Consider the following 20,762-nt stretch of genomic DNA (forward strand, 5'->3'; position numbering starts at 1 on the left):
CTTTTTAATCTGGTTTAGTTTCCATAGTTGATTTTCTTGTTTCACTCTGGTTTTTATGAACGTGTTTACTTTCAGTTTAATTCCTCTTAGTTTTAGTCTTTTATACACATCAGGAGCATGAAATGAAAGCAGTTGGCTCACAGTCAACACAGTAAGCATGTTTATTGAGACTTGTAGAGTGATAACAGATACTAAAACACTTTATTTTATTTTATTTTAGTTAGTTTTCAATTTGTATATTTTTTATTCTAAAGTCTAGTTTTTATTTTTAATGCGATTAACTTATGTTACGTTTTTCCCACATCTAGTCTTAGTTTAGTTTAGTTTGAATGAACTATAATAACCTTGATTCCATATGTGTAAAATCCCTCAATTTAGCAATGTATGATTCAAAACGACAAAGGAGAACAATTAATAAACATTTACAACAGAAAATGAATTGTGTTTAATTAAGAAGCCCAAAAATCAGTCCGTGAGGGCTAGGTGGCATAACTGGCTCTTTGCTAACATTTTTACTGAAAGGTTATTAAAACAGGGGACGAGTGAGACAGTCAACGGGCGCTGTTGTTCAACTGCCTGATGTGGGAAAACTAACAGCTTGGCTCCTTTATCTTCGCCGGCAACCTTTCATGGTTTAAGTACCATTTCCCATTCACAACCAACATTTAAATATTTGTAGTAAATGGCAGTTCGTCGCATTTCGCCCACAAACAGATGGAGATTATCATATACATTAACAATAGAGGGCAGTGTTGCTTAAGCAGACATGAAAAGCTCGTGAAATGTCCGGGTGTGGTGACAGTGCGCCGGCGCCTGGGATGCATTTTTATTGTAGACGGTTGGTTTTATTATCAGGAAATCGCTTCACAATAGATCCCCAGTTCATACATGGGCAGGTCCGCCTTCCTGTGTAGGAGGACCTGTGAGCTGTAAAGCACGGGTGCTTGTGGGGAATTAGCATATGGATACCTGCACAGTGCAAAACAGGTTTCTCTACATGTTCCAGGGCAGACAGAAGCAGGACCCCAGTCCCCAGTGTTTTCACACGGTTAATTGATCAATGAAACTGAGGTGGAACAACAAAGCAGTCCTCTTTGACCGTTTGGTCCTTTATTGCTCCCACGCTAAGTAGTGGTCCGTTTGAATGTTGGTTGTAAATTGAACACGTTGAGCATACTGTTGTATATCAAGTTTCCTCTTGGCAGAAGCACAGTGCTGTGACTGTCCTGGCTGAATTTCTGTCTCATGATTTACTCTGGGTTCTCTTCATATCTTTTCAACTGACTCTAAAGTCGTTTCTAAACATAATTTTCCTCTGGGATTAAAATATTCTGATTCTTAAGTATAACAGTGATCACAAAGGAAAGAGAAGTCATTGTATCACAAAGCAGTGTGGAACATATTCCTGATTCCAGATTTCACCATCTCTAAATAAATATTAGACAGATGAACATTACATACATGCAAGAGGATAGTTTAAGACATTGAACGCCCTGTTAAAGATAATGTTATTATCTGAAATGACATTAGATGGCAGTCTTTCATAAGTAGTGATCCAAAGCTGTTTGAGTCATTAATCCTCTATGAAAAGTGGCTTTATTGTAGTTCGAAATTTTGTGATTTCAGGTCTCAGTACAGAGCATGTCAGGATATCTAAGCATATAAAATAAATGAAAGCATTTCAGTTTTTTCAACTTGAAAAATATGGTAGCAACATCCTTGTTCAATAACATGTGTTCTGTTATTACAGGAACACCTGGCCATTAAGGGTAAACCATGGTTTTAAACTGTGGGGTTTGAAGCCAGGAGACAGGAAGTAAAGCAGAGTTAAATGAGTACATTTTGTGCAGGTAAAGTAAAGCAACAAGAGCTTACTGATGCTTCTACATCCAGCAATTTCAGTAAGATTTCACCTTGATTCTTATTTTTTTGTTAATGTTTGATGGGATGTTAGGCACCAACTTTGTCCCCTACATTTCCAACCATGGACTAGAGTAACACATGCACCTACTAATATTTTGCCCGTTCTTGGGATTCTGGGAACACACAAGCCAGAAGGAAGGATAAAACACCATGACCAGACAAACCTGCTTCTGGAGAGATTACATGAGTGAGAAATGCACAATAACAAACTTGGTGCATTTGTAAACAAACTTTTATTTTGGAGCCCTTGAGCGCAATTTAAAACAACTGCATGTTAGGAGAATGACACTTTTCAAGTTCACCAAATCGACCATTGGTTGCAGTGGATTCTTTCTCACAGCAAACATAAAAACATAACAAAAAACAAAACCACAGGGACAACTTTGCCAAAAACTCTCATTAACAAAAAAAAAAATACATTTCACACTGCACCAGTTTCTTGGGATCCTATAAACAATTTAGTACCTGAATCTTTGCTGAACCAGACTATAAAGATCCACAGCAGTCTACAATGCTTAGCAAATGTTTACAATCTACGATAAGAAAACAGAATACCAAAAAAAAAAAATAATAATAATTACCACCCTGACTGATTATAGTATCAAAGATACAAGATGTAAACATTACAAAAATACAAAAACTGCTCAGGATGAGCAGATAGGCCTATGTAATTCTGGTAAGGCACTCACGTCAATAACTTATTTTAGAGACAGTGTGAGGAAGTGTCTTAAATACTACTGAACTAGAATTTAGGCAGTGTTATACATGTATGCACAGATTCTGTATGTACAGTAACCACCAGAGGCACTTAATTTGGCAGTATACAAGTGGTAATAAAAAAATAAGAGTGGAGTGGAAGAGGACAACTGCAACTGTCTGTCAGGGGGAAACAGTTCATGCTACACTGATTTTGGACAGTCCAGCAGGGAGAAACCAAGTCGGTCCTCTTCTGAGGGGTGGATTCTTATGGATGCAAGAGTCCAGAAGAACTGTGGCCTACATGTGCCTCTTCATGTGGAGAGCCAAGTGGTCTGAACGGGAGAAGGCACGTTCGCAGAGGTGGCACTGGAAGGGTCTGTGTCCGGTGTGCTTTCTGAAGTGGCGGGTCAATTCGTCTGATCTGGCGAACTTCCAGCCGCATCCTTCCCAGTTACAGTGGTAGGGCTTCTCACCTGAAAGATGTAAACAGAAGCATATTAACATATTTTATATGACATGTTCACAAAACAAACAAAAAAAAAGCAGAAGAAAACAAAAATTATATTAGATTTTAGATTCTCACCTGTGTGTGTTCTCATGTGCGCTTTGAGATGGGAGCTCTTTGTGTAAGTCTTTCCACAGCCGGGGAACTCGCAGTTGTGCGTGGCAGCGCGTTTTCTAGCCCACGATCTGCGGGCTCGTTTCTGCTTCATGCACCCGGTCTCATCCTGCGAGTAAAACTCGAGCAGAACCGGAGAAGGAGAAGAGGGAGGAGTGAGCACCATCCCCTGCATCGACAGTGGACGCTGCTGCTGTTGCTGCTGGTGAACGTGGACCTGCTCTCTCTGCGCGTTGTAGTGTCCCTGAAACGATGGCACACCCTGGTGTGCGTAAATCGAGTGATATGGCGCGTTCATATATTGACCCTGGAGATGGCTTTGATTACTGGGATGGTGAGAGCTCATGTGCGCGTTTAAGTGGTAGTGTGCCGTATGTCCGTGGGATGCAGCGTGCTGCATGGGATGCGTGCCGTGAGCCTGCAACCCACCATGAAATGCAGCCTGGTGGTGCGTAAAGGTTACTGGCTGCATTAGGTTTTTCTCGTGAACGTGTTCCATAAAGTTCTCACCGCTGGCGGCCATCATGCAAGATGGACCCCCAGACTCGGTTTTGATTTTATATCCAAGCGGGATCGGTGCGGTGGCAGCTGGGCGGTGAAGGGGAGCCGATGGAATTGAGGCTGAATTCAAAGCTCGCAGTTCGGTGAATTCCCGGTCATCTCTCTCCTTGCCCACGCAGTCCGGTGAAGCATCAGCCGGGTAACCTATCTCAGGCCTGAGAAGCTCCACCATAAGACTGTGAGCTGGGCTCGACTTTGCGACGTTTGCAGTTCCGTGGCAGCCCAGGTGAGAGGGAGGATGATCGCTGCACTCCGTCACAGCACCACCGCTGCAGCTTTCCGGCGAATCCGGGAGAGAATACATGCAGTTCTGCTGCTGCTGCGTTGGTGGGATGTTCCCATTGCCGTCGCTGTCGCTTAGAGCATCGCGGCCGATGGTGTTGGACAAAATAAAATCAAGATCCAAAAACTTTCCCAGTTCGTCGTCTTCTTTGGAGGGTAAAGCAGGAGAACGCACCATGTTGAACTCCACTTCCCACGGCGGGTTATTTGCATCACCTGTTGCGCTGTTCTGCACTCCCTCATCCACCTTTTAGAAATGTAAAGGAGCGCAAAATTAAAAAAAAGTTAGAAGAAAGCCAAGCTGCATAGTCGGTCAACAGTGAGAAATAGATCTACAAACATATTATGATAACACACTAGAGTTACCACAATGTGCCATACTTAAATGTTCTCTACTTACATTATCCAGTCCTTTGAGACTCGGAAACGAGATTAAGGCAGGCATCACTGCTTCAGCCACAGCCATGTTGACCGTTTTTAAAAAGAGTTTAAAACGCCGAAGTCCTGCAGATGCTGTCCTCCGCGTCCGTGTGCTCTCTGAGTGAAACCAGGATTCAGGATATGAGTAACAGCCCGACTGATGGACTTTTTATAGTGGTCTACGGTCTAGCATACGGAAGTGTGGGTTAACCCCTCCTCTTGCGCGCACACACGTACACACCTCCCCCATCACCTGCACATTCACACAGCAAATAGTGCAAACAGGTTAAACCAAGCACGGGTTCGTGTCAGGTAACCGCTGCTATAAATGTAAAACAGAAAGAGGAAAACAAATAAGATGAATGAAAACTTAAATAAATTCCAAAACCAAAAATAATTATTTTGATTGAATTGACTGGATTTTATAATTTTTGATTTAATGTGGTGAATATTTTGGTTTGTTTTCACTCATCACAAATATGCTGGTAAATAATGACGAGGCTTAATAACAATAAAACTAACCTTTCTCACTGTGCTTGTAGATTATTTATTTATTTATTCTTCAGCTTTCTGCGATGACTTTCCTACTTGAACATAACATAAACGCGTGGAAAAGCATCGAGTTCACCTCTACAGCAGTAAATCTAGTGTATCTCCCAGGGAAGCCGAACATTTCCCGTGAGGAAGCTACAGAGGGCAGCTTAGGAATGGAATTTTAACTCTGTGTATCAAATATTCCAAGATATATTTGGCATATATGCTTTGCTGAGGTGCCCTTCAGTACAATGAAGTGATTAAAGTAATGTGTTTGTGTGTTTTATAACTGATATTGTTGAAATCGAGAACAAAACATTGAGTGCCTTTAAACTCAGCAAATCTGGCATCTTACCAGTTTCTTTCCAATTTCTGACATACTTATTTGTCCTACATTGATCTCTGCGTGTGAAGCTGCTCATTCCCGAGGCCAGTCCGAACAACCGGTTAATCTGATGGTAAACAAAGGGCTACATGTTTCGAAACGGTCTTCCCCCGCAAAAGGGCACGATACGGCACCCTGCAGTCATTCTTATGATAATGCACAGGTTGACTGGGTTTCGTGGTGGGAAAAGCAAAAAACAAAAAACTGAAGACTCCAAGAAAAGAAGGAAAACAGATCCATGAATAATGACCCCCCTCCAACCACCATTTGTCTCTGTCTTTTTGCATGCCTGTTATCACCCCATTAGAGTAATATTCCATGGCAAACTAGTTGCATACTTTCTAAAATAATGTTGAGATACAGATTACAAACGATATACACACATTATATTCCTTTCCCTCTCGAGTGGGAGGATGAATTCACCTTTCAAACTTTTAGTTTGCTCTGCAGATATATAGAAAAGGAGTTCTTGTCTACTGAAAAATGTTTTTAAAAAATGTTTTTACATTTTTGTATTCAGTTTTGTTGTCACTGAGCAGAGAACTGATACAAAGCCAATGAAATTTACTCAGTATTTAAAGAAGAAACGCACAGAAAGAAGAAGGTACAGCAGTATGTTCAGTGGCTGCATGCGTCCGTTACAGTATGTCAGTAAGTGTGGAGACACTTATAAATACAGACTGTATGCATAGATTACATTACATGATTTGATGTTAAGATAACAGTAGTCTAATATTCTTACAGATAACTGATATTGCAGCACAACATTTCACTTGCCCGTATCTCAGATATTGGGTTTAGTTTCTGTAAATTCGTAAATTGCAGCTAAGCCACACAAAGCAGTGTTACTTTTGTTCCACCCCTCTCCGCTCCTGCAGGTGTTGTCACAGGTGGCGTCCTGCAGCACTCTGCTTTTATACTCTGTTATTTTTGACCTGCTGAGCTTACGCAAAACAAATTCCGGTTCTGTCTGTGAGCCAAGTGGAAATGGACTCTGTTTCCTGAGGAAAAACTTCACACTTGCTTCCCTTGCTTTCACTCTCAATCACCTTCAGATGCTTGAAAGCATACAGACGTGTTGAGGTGCTCTGGGCCTGTTGCATTTTAAACCACTTATTATGTTCCTGTGCTGGAAAAGAAAAGTATGTCTGCTTTACTTTGTGTTTTGTGGGATTATGATAGATGTTTAGAGGTTTATAGCTGATTAATATAACTGAATTTGTCCATAACACTAACACACTGAATTCTGCTGAATTTTGCTTAAGAAAAACAATAAAAAACAAACCCACACGATGTGCAAAAATCAGCGATTTACCTTGGGTCCTCAAAGACCTTATTACAGTCATGTCATGAAAAATACAAGTAACAGAGACTAGAGAGACAGATACAGATAAAGAACTGCCCTGGGCTCAGGTTTCTCTTTTGTCACGGTTTTTAAAAGGGAGGAAGTCTTTCAGTTTGAGTGCTTTCTAAACACAATTACTTAAGATTACAGTTGAGCAGACAGACAGATCTTACCCTGGATGCACAAACATGTTAACTCGGAAAACACAAAAAGCTGTTTCACTGTCAGCTCTTTGCGTTTCTAATTAAGTTCAAAGCTGTCCTCTTTTCCCTTTGTTTGTGTCTGGTTTGTCATGTTACTTGATTTAAAAACATTGCTAAAAGATGGATATCTCATTTTGTTTGTTGTCATTTAGAAAAGTGTTTTATTTTGTTGTGGTGTGGTGCTGTGGGTGTGCGTCCTTTAAATACACATAACAGACTATTTTAATTTAGTTTTGTTCATTTAGTGCCAATTCACATCAACAGTCGCCTCAAGGTGCTTAATATTGTAAGATAGAGCTCAAAATAGAAAATTAGAGGGAAAACCTCAACATCATATAACTCGCTGTGAGAAAGCGCATGGTCAAAGTGGGAAGGAAAAACTCGCTTTTATCAGGATGAAATTCCAGCAGAACCATGACGGGGGGTTGGGGGATGACACATTATGGAAGACAGCCAGAGTTGGATAATTAGTAATGATTAATGCAATAGTGGTGTATGTGAATGATAATGGGTTAACTGCTCAGTGCATCATAAAGCCACCCAGCAGCCTAAACCTATTGCAGCTAGTTCAGACTCACTTGTTCCAGTCCTGACTATAAGCTTGATCTTTTAAAATTAGTTAGCAAGCAAGGAACAGCATTAAAACAGACAAACATAGCAACTGTTGGCTCTCAGTTTGGGTAAAATGTAGATCGATTTGATAACAAATTATCGCTAACTGCTAACAAGCAAAAATTGTTAAGATAGTCCAGTAAAGAAACCACAGTTCTCGCTAGGAGTAGTTTCACTAAATTGACAGTGGAAGTAACTCACTGAAAGTAGCTCCATTGTTAACGATCTGCAATAACTAAAGGAACTGTGTTTGAGCTAAATTGTCACAGTTAGTTAAAATGTCAGTCGATACAGTTGGCTTGAATAAACTGATGCATGGTTGCAATAACTCTGAACAGCTGTTTAATGCCACAAGTAAAGGATTTAACAACAAGAACAAGAACAACAACAAGTTAATAGCTGCAAAGGATAACGTTTCAACAGTAAGTAAAAGACCAATGTAGATATGTTTTAAAAAAGAACAATTATTGTTAATTTTGTGTGACATAAAATCCGAGAATTCAGAGAATGACATGTGCCAAAAGAATACTGAAGTTCATCTTTGATCGACAGCCTATGGGGGATATGTTAGACATAGATTTTCAAGATCATATCAAAACCTGATCCTCTGAAAACATTTCTTCTATGCTATTGAGTGCAGTCAGGCTTGAGACAAAATATGTTTCACAATCACTGTCATTTTCTCATTTAGAGGCGCACGCATGACCATAAATACACATTGTTTTTCTGTTCCTGTCCAAACAGTAGCTGCGTTCAGAGCAGCCAGGAACAATTTACTTATGTAGTCTTTGGGGACACACACACACACACACACACACACACACACACACACACACACACACACACACACACACACACACACACACACACACACAAGAGGGAGAAAGAGAGAGAGAGAGAGAGACAGACAAACACACACACTAACAGCAATTATCCTCCATCACCCACAAACTGAGGGGAAACCCAGCTGTTATCTTGGATAAATACGCTGCCATGCATGGCATGAATAAGCAACAAAGTGGTTAGAGAGAAAAAAGAAAGCATAACGATAGCACAGAGACTGGCTAGTTATATTCTAGAAAGATATCTAAAGGAGTCGGGGAGGAGAGGAAATAAGAACAAACGCAAACCAACAAGGAGAATCATGGGAAAGAGGTATGGCAACAACATTGCCCCGAGACCCTCTAATCTTTAATTCTGCTCTTCCTGAGGCCAGACACTGACGCCTGTTGGCTTAAACAGTCTGATTACAAGGGTAGAAGACTCTTTACCTCTGACCTGGCTAGACTGGGACTTTTTAAAGTACCGTAGCACCGAATCCTTTCAAATCCAGAAACACAGCAACTCTAAGATGACACAAACCTAAACTGAAAGAGTTTTTATATTTTGTTACAAATCTGGAAATGCCTGAATCGCATGTTCGGCCCAGCATCACCCCACTTAGGCACTCCTTATGTGAAACAAAAGATTACATCCCTGCTGTATTAGAGTATTTAGCTACCAGCAGTGCTAAAAGGTTTACTCACACTCATTTTAGCTAAATGGTTTAGTAGCATTCAGGACTAATGAAGTCATTTGCATCAAGGTGACAGCCTAATGAGATAAGGGTGCTCCACATTTGACTGCTCTTGAGTAGATTATTGGCTGATTACATATCTTTTGTGTGTATTCAGGATCAGATGTAATGAGGAACTTGAGTAGTAATGATGATCCGCTGATCCGTGATATCACAGTTGACGTTTCTTTCATTAATCATGGTTTAATTATCAGTCCTCTGATATTGTGGAGAAAACGGATCCAGCTCAGTAGTAACTGAAAGCTTCTGATTTCTGTGGAACTTTTGTGGTGTTTAAAAATCTTGGACACAATAAAAGGAAAAAAGTTAAAATTCTGAGAGAGAAAGTTTTATCTACTTTCTGAAAAATGTGAAAATATTCATACGATTTATGAAAGAAACTAATTGTATGGAGAGACTTCACAGTGAGTCTGATTAAAGAGGATAGGTTTTGATTGAGTAACTAAATTGCTGACTTAAAGGCTGGCAGGTTTTATTTAACGTCATCTATAATCCTCGCATTTTTATTCATGTGGGATGGGAAGAACCGGTCTCACTTCTTTTCGTCTTAGTTTCAGGCTGATGTCTCTCAGCCTGTAACAGCAGCTGAGTGTCAGCTACCAATTCACTCAGTGCCTCGAGGGCAATTCACCCGTTCCACCTGTTGAGATCACTTTTGTGTAAAGTCATGCCAATCAGAATCAGTAGGCTGTATGACATGTGTTAAAAAATACAGAGTTTGTGGTATTTGATAAGATTATTGTTTCTATGAATATATTATATGATTATTTCCTTTTAAATCTATTGCGGTGGTGTTCTGAGCCAAAATTATATATATTTTTAAAAAAAACCTCACAGTCACTCCCAAAACAATATAACTGTACCAAAAGCCAACACTGTGAAGTAATTCAGCAAATGTGTAAATAGGGAATGATTCAGGAAAAGTCAGTGGCAGTAAAACTAAAAGAGTTTCTTTTTTTGAATAAGCTTTCCTCTGTGTTTTTAACTCCTGATACTTGTATCTACCTCAAGCATCTTCCTGGTATGTGAGACAGGAAGGCAGCCAGGCTCTCAAGCTGTCCTCCAAGTTGTCTGCTGGCTTTGATACAGCTAACATATCAAAACCCAGATCAGAAACCACAGAGAACGTTACTGAAACTCATCATTTATATATACATTTCACCCAGTAGTTACGAAGTTCAACTTTTTTAAACTGTGAGACTTACTTTCCCTTTGTATCCTAAATGTCTTAGCTGGCTTTGTAGTGTGCTCCTTTACTAATCCAAGAAAATGATGGTTTTATTATTAGTTTTATTATCATTTAGCCAATATTTTTACATTACCATAGCTCCTGTGAACTATTTTGGTCTCTAAATGTTCATGTCTATTTTTTTAGGTTTATTTCCTTTTATGCTAAGATTAAAATATTCCTACAAGTCCTATAAGGATACTTAATTCATAAACATAATAATAATAAATGATAACTTCTTTACTTATTGACTTTTATGGATCTTAAACCAAAAAAACTTTTGTTCTCTTGCCAAAAAACCCAGTTTATATCACTGCGTTTGGATTGGTGTTCAATTCACTTTCAATTCAGTTTTAGTTATACAACACCAAATGACAACAACAGTCGCCTTAAAGCGCTTTATAGTATAAGGTAGACCCTACAATAATACATACAGAGAAAAACCCAACAATCATATGATCACCTATAAGCAATCACTTTGGCGACAGTGGGAAGGAAAAACTCCCTTTAAACAAGAAGAAACCTCCCGCAGAACCAGGCTCAGGGAGGGGCGGGGCCATCTGCAGCAACTGGTTGGGGAGAAAGTATCTTTTTGTTAAGCAGTGTTAAAAACTAGAGGCAACCTTGCAGTCCAATCACACCGTTACATCGTCTCCCACACCTTTCAACTTTTTTTATTTCATGATCAAAATAAAAATTAGTCTCCATGAACCCATCCATCCATACTCTTAATCACTCATCTAATTCTGTGTGTCAGGCAGGATGGAGCCCATCCCAGCTGTCACAGAGCGAGGGTAAACTGAGCATCTTAAAACTGTTCACACTTGTTGCTAATGATGTGATGAAACTGATATAGGCCAGTTCAGAGTGCTCAACCATTCAGGGTGAGTGTCATGGTCTGTGAGTTTTGTTTTGAGTCTTTAGTTTAGATTTTTCAGTCTGACCTCCTGATTAGAGCTTTTTGTGTTTCTTGAAGACTTTTACTTTGGCTTTATTACGCTTCCTAATTTTATGATTTATGACTGGTTGATTTTGATGTCATTTCCACGATTATTTGAACACAATGAGTGTTGTTAGTACACTGAGCTATTCATATTTATTAATATTCCAGAGTGATTTGATGTATTGTGCTAACCTCCCTAGTCTTTTTGTGATGCCCTTTTCTCTTTGTTCAGTGTTTACCTGTTGAGTTACTTCCTGTTTTATTTTGTTAGTTCCCTGTGTTGATTTGATCAGTTTCATCAATGTCTCATTATCATCACGTGTCTCCTTCTTTTTATTACATCATGTGTGAGTGTTTAAGCCCTGCCTTTCACTTTAGTATTTGTCTGAGTGTCTGCTCCTCTCCTTTGTGTGTTTCCTGCCTGTGGTGGAGTCCTTTGGCTCTTATCTGTGGGTGAACTTTTGCTTTTCTCCCAATTTTGCAATCAGCCACAAACTAAAGGATTATTTTTGTTTTCTTTCAGTCTGTTTATTAGTCTGCAACATTATGAACCTCTGATCAGTAGTTTGTGCCAGTGTTGGTTATTTCGTTCATTAAGCATTGTTTTGTTCAGGAAACAACCTGAGAGGCAGGGGGAGAAGTGCAAGAGCAGGAACTTCAGTTTAAATCTGAGCAACGGTGACATAGAAGCATGTTTTCCTTCTATTTCAGCTTTTCCTTCAGTTTTTTTTTTTTTTTTCAGTTTTGTCAAACCAAAGCGCTGCAGTGCTCATTAGCATTCATTATTTTAATTGCACGGTCTGACAACATGATGTGGTTTTGAGCACAGGCAAAGTAGTTGAATGCAGTTTGAAATCTTTCAGATTTAAAGTTTTTAAAGTTTTTAAAATAGAATGGAAGGTTTCAGGAAATGTAATGGGAAAGAACATTTATTTTGGCCTCCACAGCATGCCGGTGTAGTTATGTCTGCAGCTTGTAACACTGCGGTGTTAACAAAGACAGTGCACACAGGTGTACAAACACCTGTCAGGTCCACTTTTTAGCATAACGACAGACACTCACCAGGTGAAAATAATAACAACTACGCTACAGCTACATTATTGCTGTTGGTAAAATAATAAATTGCATTTGGTAAAATAACGCAATTAAAGAAGTTATATGAAAATATGAAAAAGTGCAAAACGAGAAGATGGTGTAGTGTTGCTGTTGATGCATATGTGATATGTTTAGGTGCAATCACTGTGCTCTTGGGTAATAAGCGATAGTTCATCCAGTTTGCCTGTCCCACTTAGCTCGTCTTTCTGTAGCTAAGCTGTGTTACCTTCCTGTCCAGCAATGATACTCTAGCCGGAGACATGACAAAAGGGACAAAATTACACCCATTGTTATGTTCTTGAAAGAGGCATAAGAAAAACATATGATGCTTAAAATTCCTGGTTATTATTTGACACATCACAGTGTTGATTTCGTTTGAGAGAGTATTACGGTAGATTACAAGATGCTGATCCACTGTTTGTGTAACAGTTTCATATTCACACCAGCAATTTTTTCTGCTCTGACATGAGGCATCAGAAACCAAATTTGTGGGTTTGTGTTTTCACCAGAAATGATTCATTCAACCTGATCAGCTTCAGTGTGATGGATGTCAAGTGGTGTAGTGAGAACTAAAAAAATTCAGGTCTTTGCCTTCTGTCACGGCCAGTGGAGAAGCTAAATAAAGCTGGTGCTCCACAAGGGCGAGTGAGAGGCCAAAGGGTGATGCATTGTGTGTAACTTTGTGTATTCAGTGTCAGTATAGTGTCTCATGGTAACGTGCTGATTTTGTTTCCCAGTGGGGCCACCCATGCAGACCATAAATCTGTGAGAAAAGAATTTTGTCACTGCAAGACTCTCGTTGGTATGAGTTTTGACAAAAAGCAAACAGTGCTGTGCTTGTTTTTAGCTATACTAGCAGTGCAGCTATGTTATCAGGCCACTTCCTTGGTGCGTACTAAAATGATGGCAAAAGAATTGGGACTCACTTAATCCTGGAATTCAGTTTTCAGTCCCATTGCCACAGGTGTATAAAATCAAGGACCTAGTACAGTAATGGGATTCCTCTGTTATAAGAAGTCAGTCTGTGAATTTCTTTCTTTTCTAGATATTCAACAATCAGCTCTAAGTAGTACTAAGAAGTGTTTAGGAACTATAGAAACTCAGTCATGAAGATCACATAATGTTACAGTGGAATCTTTAATCATACTGAGGCACATAGAGCCGAAAGGTGACAGAGGTTCTGCTGACTCAGTAAAGAAATCTGAGCTACATGGCATGGGTTTCCATGGCTGAATAGCTCCTGTAATTATAATGTGTAGGCTGCCCAGTACTTGTGTCCATATTCTATATCAGTTCTGTTGGCTTTATGATTGTTCAAGATGTTCACAGTCCTGAGAGGATAAAAGTTGTTAATTGTTAAATTATGCTTAAAATATGATTATTGTGGCATTATAAGGCTGACTGGGCAACCATGTTCAGTTCAATTTCATTTATATATCAATCAAGTCATACCAACAGTTGCAAGGTGATTTAAATTGGCCTGCATTTTTGTATAGCGCTTTACTCAGTCCCTAAGGACCCCAAAGCGCTTTACACTACATTCAGTCATTCACCCATTCACACACACATTCACACACTGGCAATGGCAAGCTACGTTGTAGCCACAGCTGCCCTGGGGCGCACTGACAGAGGCGAGGCCGCCGGACACTGGCGCCACCGGGCCCTCTGACCACCACCAGTAGGCAAACATGGGGTTAGTATCTTGCCCAAGGATCTATTACAGCCTGGAGGCAGCCTGGGATCAAACCACCGACCTTCTGATTAGTGGCTGACCTGCTCTACCACCTGAGCTACAGCCACCCAAGGTAAAGACCCTACAATGAAAACCCAACAATCAGATGACCCCCTGTGAGCAAGCAGGAAGAACCAGGCTCAGGAAGGGGCAGTCGTTCTCAGTGGCTGGTTGGGGGTGAGGGAAAGAGAAGAGAGAGCTAATGACTTTGGTGATCTCCTGACTTCTCGTAGCATAACCAGGATTACATTTAAACACTGACCATATAGACATTAATTTTTGTTCCAACATTCAAGATTTCCTGAGAATGTACCCAAATGACGGTGATGAGTTTTTGAGAGGTTTTTCCTTTGGCATCTCCACAAGAATGGTAATGGATATTTTAGCTGAAATGTCTTCACATCTGTGGATGGTTTGCAATGAGTAACGCACGGCCCATGTTAAAGTAAAGAGGGTGAACACTGAGCATTTTAACTGTTAAAGAGTCACTGACATGTATGTAAGAAACTATAAACAAACCCAAACCCCAGTGATTGTTTGTGCATTTACACAGTAACTCTAAAACTACAGCATCTCAGAGAGATGCAGGAATGCTACTAAATACATTTATTGCTTCTGAGTGGAACTACTGTAATTCATTGTTATTGATTTGATATAAAAGTTTCATAAAAAGGCTTCAGTTGATCCTGAATGTTTGAAAGAGAGAGCATATTTATCCCATACTGGCTTCTCTTCACTGGCTACCTGTTAGATCCACAAAATGAATAAAAAGTATTCTCTCACATACAAGGCTCCCTCTTATCTTCACTTTATAGTACCATAACTCCAATACAGCAGTTCAGTCTCAAACTTCTTGTTTACTTGTGGTTCCTAGAGTTTCTCCAAGTAGAATGAGAGGCAGAGCCTTCAGCTTTCATCTACCTCTTCTGTGGAACCAGCTCCCAGTGTGGATTTGGGAGACAAATGCCATCTCTTCTTTCAAGATGAGGCTTACAATCTTAAAAGCAGAATATAGCGCTTATAGTTGGGGCTGGATCAGATGACCCAGAACCTTCCAATAGTTATGCTGCTGTAGGTTTAGGCTGCTGTGGGACTTCCTGTGATCAACTCTGATGCAATGTGATGCATCACTCTGCTTTGCCTTTCTCTCTTTCCCCTCACCTGCAGCGGATCACGGCAGATGGCTGCCGCTCCCTGAGGCTGGATCTGCTGGAGATTTCTTCCAGTTAAAAGAGAGTTCTCCCTTCCCACTGTGGCCAAGTGCTTGCTCATAGGAGTTGGTCTGATTGTTGGGGTTTCTCTCTAACATGGCAGGGTCTTTGTTACATATAAAGCCCCTTGAGGTTTTTAGGCAAGAGTTGTTGGATTGAGAAACAGAGCGAGGTCTCTAAAGATCAGCAGCTCTTTGGTGATATATCTTTATCTTTACAGATGCCTTCAGTGGACTGTGATCATCACTGAGATGATTTCAAATGCATATTTTTATTGAAACCAAAGACCCTGAAAACAAATAGTCAGTGAAGTTGATGTTTTTACTTGCAAACAGAAATAGTCAACCTACTTCTTTGATGAATGTGTTTGCAAATAAGATGGATGGGAAATATTTGAAGTATTTGCATACAAGTAATTGGGCAATCCAGTGTTTATGATGAACTTAAGGCTTGAAGTTACTAAAATGTTATGGTTACTTAGCCTCAGGGACAATAGACACATACATGACATAGCAGAGAAGCTTTTGAGCAACAGCTAGTGAGCATGACACGCTTTGCTTGTGGGTTAGGAAAGGAAGAAGAAAAGTGACTGGAACCACCTACGTTTCCTCACCTGATCTATATCAGTCAGCTGTAATAAGTTATTAAAATCTGATGTTTGAGGGAGTGGAATCATGTTTGTTTGATAATCTGGTAATATTACTGTAAAACCCAGTAAAAGTGAATCCAACAAACTTGCCACTGTCTCTGTTTCCCCTCAGAGCCGGCAGCTGAGCGCTCTGAAAGCCAGTAGACAGACACAAGAGCAAATAATTACCTTTCCCAGGTAGCTGCACTGATTGTCGGGCGTTAGTGGATGAGTGAAGAGGTCCCTCAATGTATGTGTGTGTGTGTGTGTTTGTGTGTGTGTGGTGTGTGTGTCTGAACATGGCATGTCCTTTTGACCTTGCAGCACTGCAGACACACACAGAGAGACGGTTTTGTGTCCCCAGACAAGAGGCCTGCTTTCACCTGAGCAGGCTCGGCCAATTACCCCCACCCCGCACCCCCGCGCCACCAACGGAGACAAAGGGGAGTCGAGTAGGATGAGTGACCGGGACCAGGCTGGGAGGCTCTTCATTAGCGGAGGAGGGGTCAGGTGTGTACATCTGTGAGTACAGAGAGGGAGGAATTTCTGAAAGGAGCTGAAACTTTAAAGAACTTAAAAGAACATACTTATTGTTTTTTTTCTTTCATTTAATTGAAAGTAATAAAAGCATCCAAGCATTTAATGACATTCCTCTATGCCTTGAGGTGCGTGAACATGTTCGAGCACGTCCTCAAGCACTTGCACTGAACGGCTTTACTCACAGATCTGGCATTGTTGCAGGTGTCAGCTGGCTTCAGATCACATTGTGCGATTTCATACAAAAATCGGGCAGAGAATCCAGATCCCTCCTCAGTGGCGTGTGTGTGTGGCTGTGATTGTGAAATCATGTGAATACTCTAACACCTAACCCCGAAACTGGTATTAAATCTGCATGTTTTTAATCTCACGCAAGCATTTATGTGGACGACACACACGCCCGCATGGATGGTGCTCACACTTTACCTCATAGACAGAAACAAAAATGTATATTTTGATGAAAAATCTAGTGAAGTAACTTTTCATCTTTTACCTGATGTCACTCCTTACTCTCGTGATTCTCGAAAGCTCGAAAGCTTGACGCAAGCAATCGTTCAGTCCATGCCAGCATTGCTGTGACTTCTATCCAAGAAAAACATTGCGAAAGACTTTCGCATCATCAGTTAAGGAGTGCAGCATTTCTTTGTGCAAGCCTGCCAATGAAATGTCATATTAAAGATCAATTTAAAAAAACAAACAAATAGTGACTGAGTCAATTTAAAAGTGATAGGGAACACTGTTTGGAGTACTGTCTACGCTGTTACTCCCAAATCAATTCATTTCATTTCTGCTCTGATATCGAGACAAAAGACCACATCTGACGGCACTGCTGAGGCGCAGCGGTGTTTTCATGCTGGCGTACAGCGTGTGATTCCCCGTGGAAAGAGGGATTTACCTTGTATCCACCTAAAAATAGCAACGGACAAATATGACTTTGATCTCAGCATCTTTTTGAACCCTGACTTGAGCCTTTAAGGCAGCGTCTGAAACATTATCTAAAGGATGAACTTAAGGAACTTTGCTGTCATTGCACAACATCCTGACATTGTGGTTTTAACAGCACTGCGTATATTTAACAGCTGTGGTTTTTGGGTTGGTTTTTTTTTTTTCTACACGCGACAAAAAATTCAGTTGAACAGATGAAACACTAAAGTAGAATATCTTTTACGTAGATGCCAGACCATTGAGAAGCGTTATTGATTCTGTTCTGTTCTGTGTTTTGAGTGGGAGAAATGTTTCCTCGCTCATCCAAGTGACGAAACGTTGCAGTTATTGAAGCCATTATAAGATTAAAGGACCGAACAGCCGCAGGGCCCCCGATCAAAGAGAGCAAGTCCTACCTTCTTGCAAGGAGGGATCCTGACACGCATCCAGTCTATCTCTCTCACACACACATGCAAATAAAGATACTCTAAATGCAGAGCAATGCATAAAGGCATGCATCTCTGTGTTTGTGTATGGATGCACACATATACCATGGAAGGAAAGGGCCTAAAGAAAAGGTAAAATCAAGTCAAACATCAAGTTGGTAATCAAAAAGTAAGAATTTTTAAATTGTATTAAAAATATTAAAGAATATTATTGTACAGAACAAGAACCTCAGTCACCTGAGTTAAAGTCCTGCATGTGTCTCGGCTCATATGCTTTGTATTTTAAAGTATGCTGCTAAAATAAGAATGCACATTTAAAAAATTGCCATTATAAAGAGCCTTTTGGTCCACCACAAAATTCTGGATCCTTTTGTTTAAAGGTTCTGGACTCCACTATTCCCGCAAAATGTTCCTCACCCTTTGGTGTTTTGGTGACGGTTGATCTTTATTAACCTTTATTCTATTTTTTTCCCTCTCATTTATAACCTGCCTGCACTTGCATCTTTATATTGTATGTGGGGGGAGGAGGCTGCGAGCAGAAGAACAGGACCAGCTGCTGGCTGAAAGCCTCGGTATTTGTCGTGCAGCCATCTCTGAGGAATTTTTGAAACTGCACATCACCACCCTTTTCAGTGTCCCCTCCACTGTCCCCCCTGTAGTGTCACTTTTGTCTGATGACTTATCCAACACCTACTGTGGTGCAATTATGCACACATGAAATGCTAGGAAAGCATGTGTATGAATAAAATATTATTAGATGCAATCTCAACCAGTAGAAAGGATGTTTCACATTCTGGTAGACAGTCGGCATGTACCTCACGTGACGTGTACATACATCTTTATAGCATGGCACAGAGCCACGGCTGCTGGAGTTTTTGCTCCCTCCAAGTCTAGACTGTTTTATGGGGAAAGCTTTTTCAGTGCTATTTTTCCTCTCTCACAGAAAGCAGCTCCCATACCTCCCATTGTTGTGTTTGCCATGAGGAAATTGAAATTTCAGACTTTTATGTGCGCTGTCATTGAGAGAAAACATGTCCACTTCATGAAAAAGAGACTTGCTTTGTGGAGTCATCTTCTGGTATCTGAGCTCATTTATCTGTTTGTTTTTCTCTGAAAAGCCAGCTGTTTAGTCTTAATTTGTCATTATATTTGGTTAATGGTGTAATTTTCTACAGACAGGCTAAATCCTCTCTGCCTCTGTGAACTTCCCTGAGAACCCTCAGGTGGTCTTTGGATGTTTTCCGCGGGGCTTAGTTGCCACGCATTCATCTTTTGGCTTTTCAAATGAGGCTGACAAGTTTTCTCTCCCTCTAATTTATCATCATATGTGCCCGCTGACTTTGCTAAATCACTCACCCTTGCTCTCCTGTCACATGCAGAGGGCTAATGGGGTCCACTTGAGATAACTGTTGTTTGACCAGGTCTGTCTCATACCTCTGTTTTAACAAGCAGAGCACCCAAAACAAATTTGAACAAAGAGGTTACCCGCACTACGACATACCTGCACAATGCTTCCCAGGAACAAGCACAGAATCATAATTAATTATCGGTAACATTTCTGCATTTTTTCTGCTACAATATTGAACTTTCAATTGTAACGTTTCTGGGTTTGCCCATGTTTTCCATGTTCGACTTTCCAGATTTTTGTGGTCGTTGACTGGTAGCGTTTAGCAGTTCCTTAGCTGTCAGTTTATAGATTTCAATTCTTACTCTCTTCAAAATCTATTAATATCTTTATAGTCTAATTTTACTTTATTCATTTATTTCTATACAAACAAGAGCTGTTTTGTCTCCTTTGATGGAGTGATGTTCTGTGAATGTACACAAAGATTTTTTCTAAAAGTTGTCTCTTAATTAGTTAGCTTTTAAATATTTATTTAATTAGATTCCTGGTTGCAGTTCTCCTGTCTCCCACAGCCGCACTGCTTCCATCAAACACCGTGATGTCACAGTTATCTTCCTCTCTTGCATGTGCTAAATGTGCCCGATCGGCATCATATTAAGTGCAATAGTAAACTGTGGCCTGTAATTCTTCACAGTATGACTGGATTTCTGACCATCCTGTAGGTTAGAAGGTTTCTGCTTGTGAGCAGATGCTCTGTCATGTTTTCTAAGATTCGTACGTGCTGATGTTTTATCGCCTCATCCATGAGGTGCACGTAGAGGCCTGGACAGTTCCTCACAGCTCTTATCACACTCTGACCTCTTGTGTGTCCGTTAGAGAGAAGGCGCTATCTCACCTAGCCCTCTATTCTGTCCAGTCTGTCCACCACAGATTAGTGGAGATAACTCCACTTTACAAATATTCTTCCGTACTCAGTCGGCCTTTTGGCTGCTGGAATTCTAGTTTTATTTGTGCGCTGCTTGGTTTTGTTCTACTCTTTCTTTCTTTAGTCTTCCACAGCTCAGTTTTGCACTTCACCCAGAGCTTCCTATCATTAGAGGGAATTCTCTGAAAGATTTTCATTTTTGAAAATATGGTGATATCACAAGATTTGAACATAAAAGTGACTATTGTCTTTCTCCTGTGAGCAAATGTTTCACGTGTTATTATTTGGGTTTTGCCTTCTTGTAATTGTAAAGGGGTTCTTTATTTTTAAACTGAGAGTTCAGTTTTGAAGATGATAGTGAGTCTCCAAAACCTTGGAGAGTAGTTAGGATGGTGGTTATTGTGATTAGCAAACTTTGGCAACTTTATGTCAATTCTTCGTTACTTCCTTTCTTACTTGTCTACTTAATTTGGCTGCTAAACCAAATTAAATGATATTTTACGCTTGAGTTCTCTTGGACATGTTTCTGTCACTTTGGTGGGATGATTTTGTACTGCAGCATGTGCTTGGACATGTCTAATTGTTTTGG

General features: G+C 40.3%; 1 protein-coding gene across 1 annotated transcript; it reads right to left on the reverse strand.

The window, feature by feature from the left end:
• Positions 1-1,593: 1,593 nt before the first annotated feature.
• klf17 (Kruppel like factor 17) lies at positions 1,594-4,655 on the reverse strand. The gene is made up of 3 exons (XM_085390124.1): positions 4,485-4,655; positions 3,206-4,331; positions 1,594-3,095 (listed from the first exon to the last, which is right to left on the reverse strand). The coding sequence occupies exons 1-3, from the start codon at positions 4,548-4,550 to the stop codon at positions 2,920-2,922; spliced, it is 1,368 nt and encodes a 455-aa protein (XP_085246250.1). The 5' UTR covers positions 4,551-4,655; the 3' UTR covers positions 1,594-2,919.
• Between the last annotated feature and the right edge of the window lie 16,107 nt (positions 4,656-20,762).

This window comes from Rhamphochromis longiceps, linkage group LG18 (genome assembly GCF_057381845.1).
Source record: "Rhamphochromis longiceps isolate RC_006_pf linkage group LG18, R_longiceps_female_GT1.1, whole genome shotgun sequence".
Classification (NCBI taxonomy): domain Eukaryota; kingdom Metazoa; phylum Chordata; class Actinopteri; order Cichliformes; family Cichlidae; genus Rhamphochromis; species Rhamphochromis longiceps.

Coding starts and splice junctions, on each gene's coding strand:
- klf17 (XM_085390124.1), bottom strand. CDS start 4,550: ATGGCTGTGGCTGAAGCAGTGATGCCTGCCTTAATCTCGTTTCCGAGT. Junction 4,332..4,484: donor GTCTCAAAGGACTGGATAAT/GTAAGTAGAGAA, acceptor CATTTCTAAAAG/GTGGATGAGGGAGTGCAGAA. Junction 3,096..3,205: donor GCACATGAGAACACACACAG/GTGAGAATCTAA, acceptor TACATCTTTCAG/GTGAGAAGCCCTACCACTGT.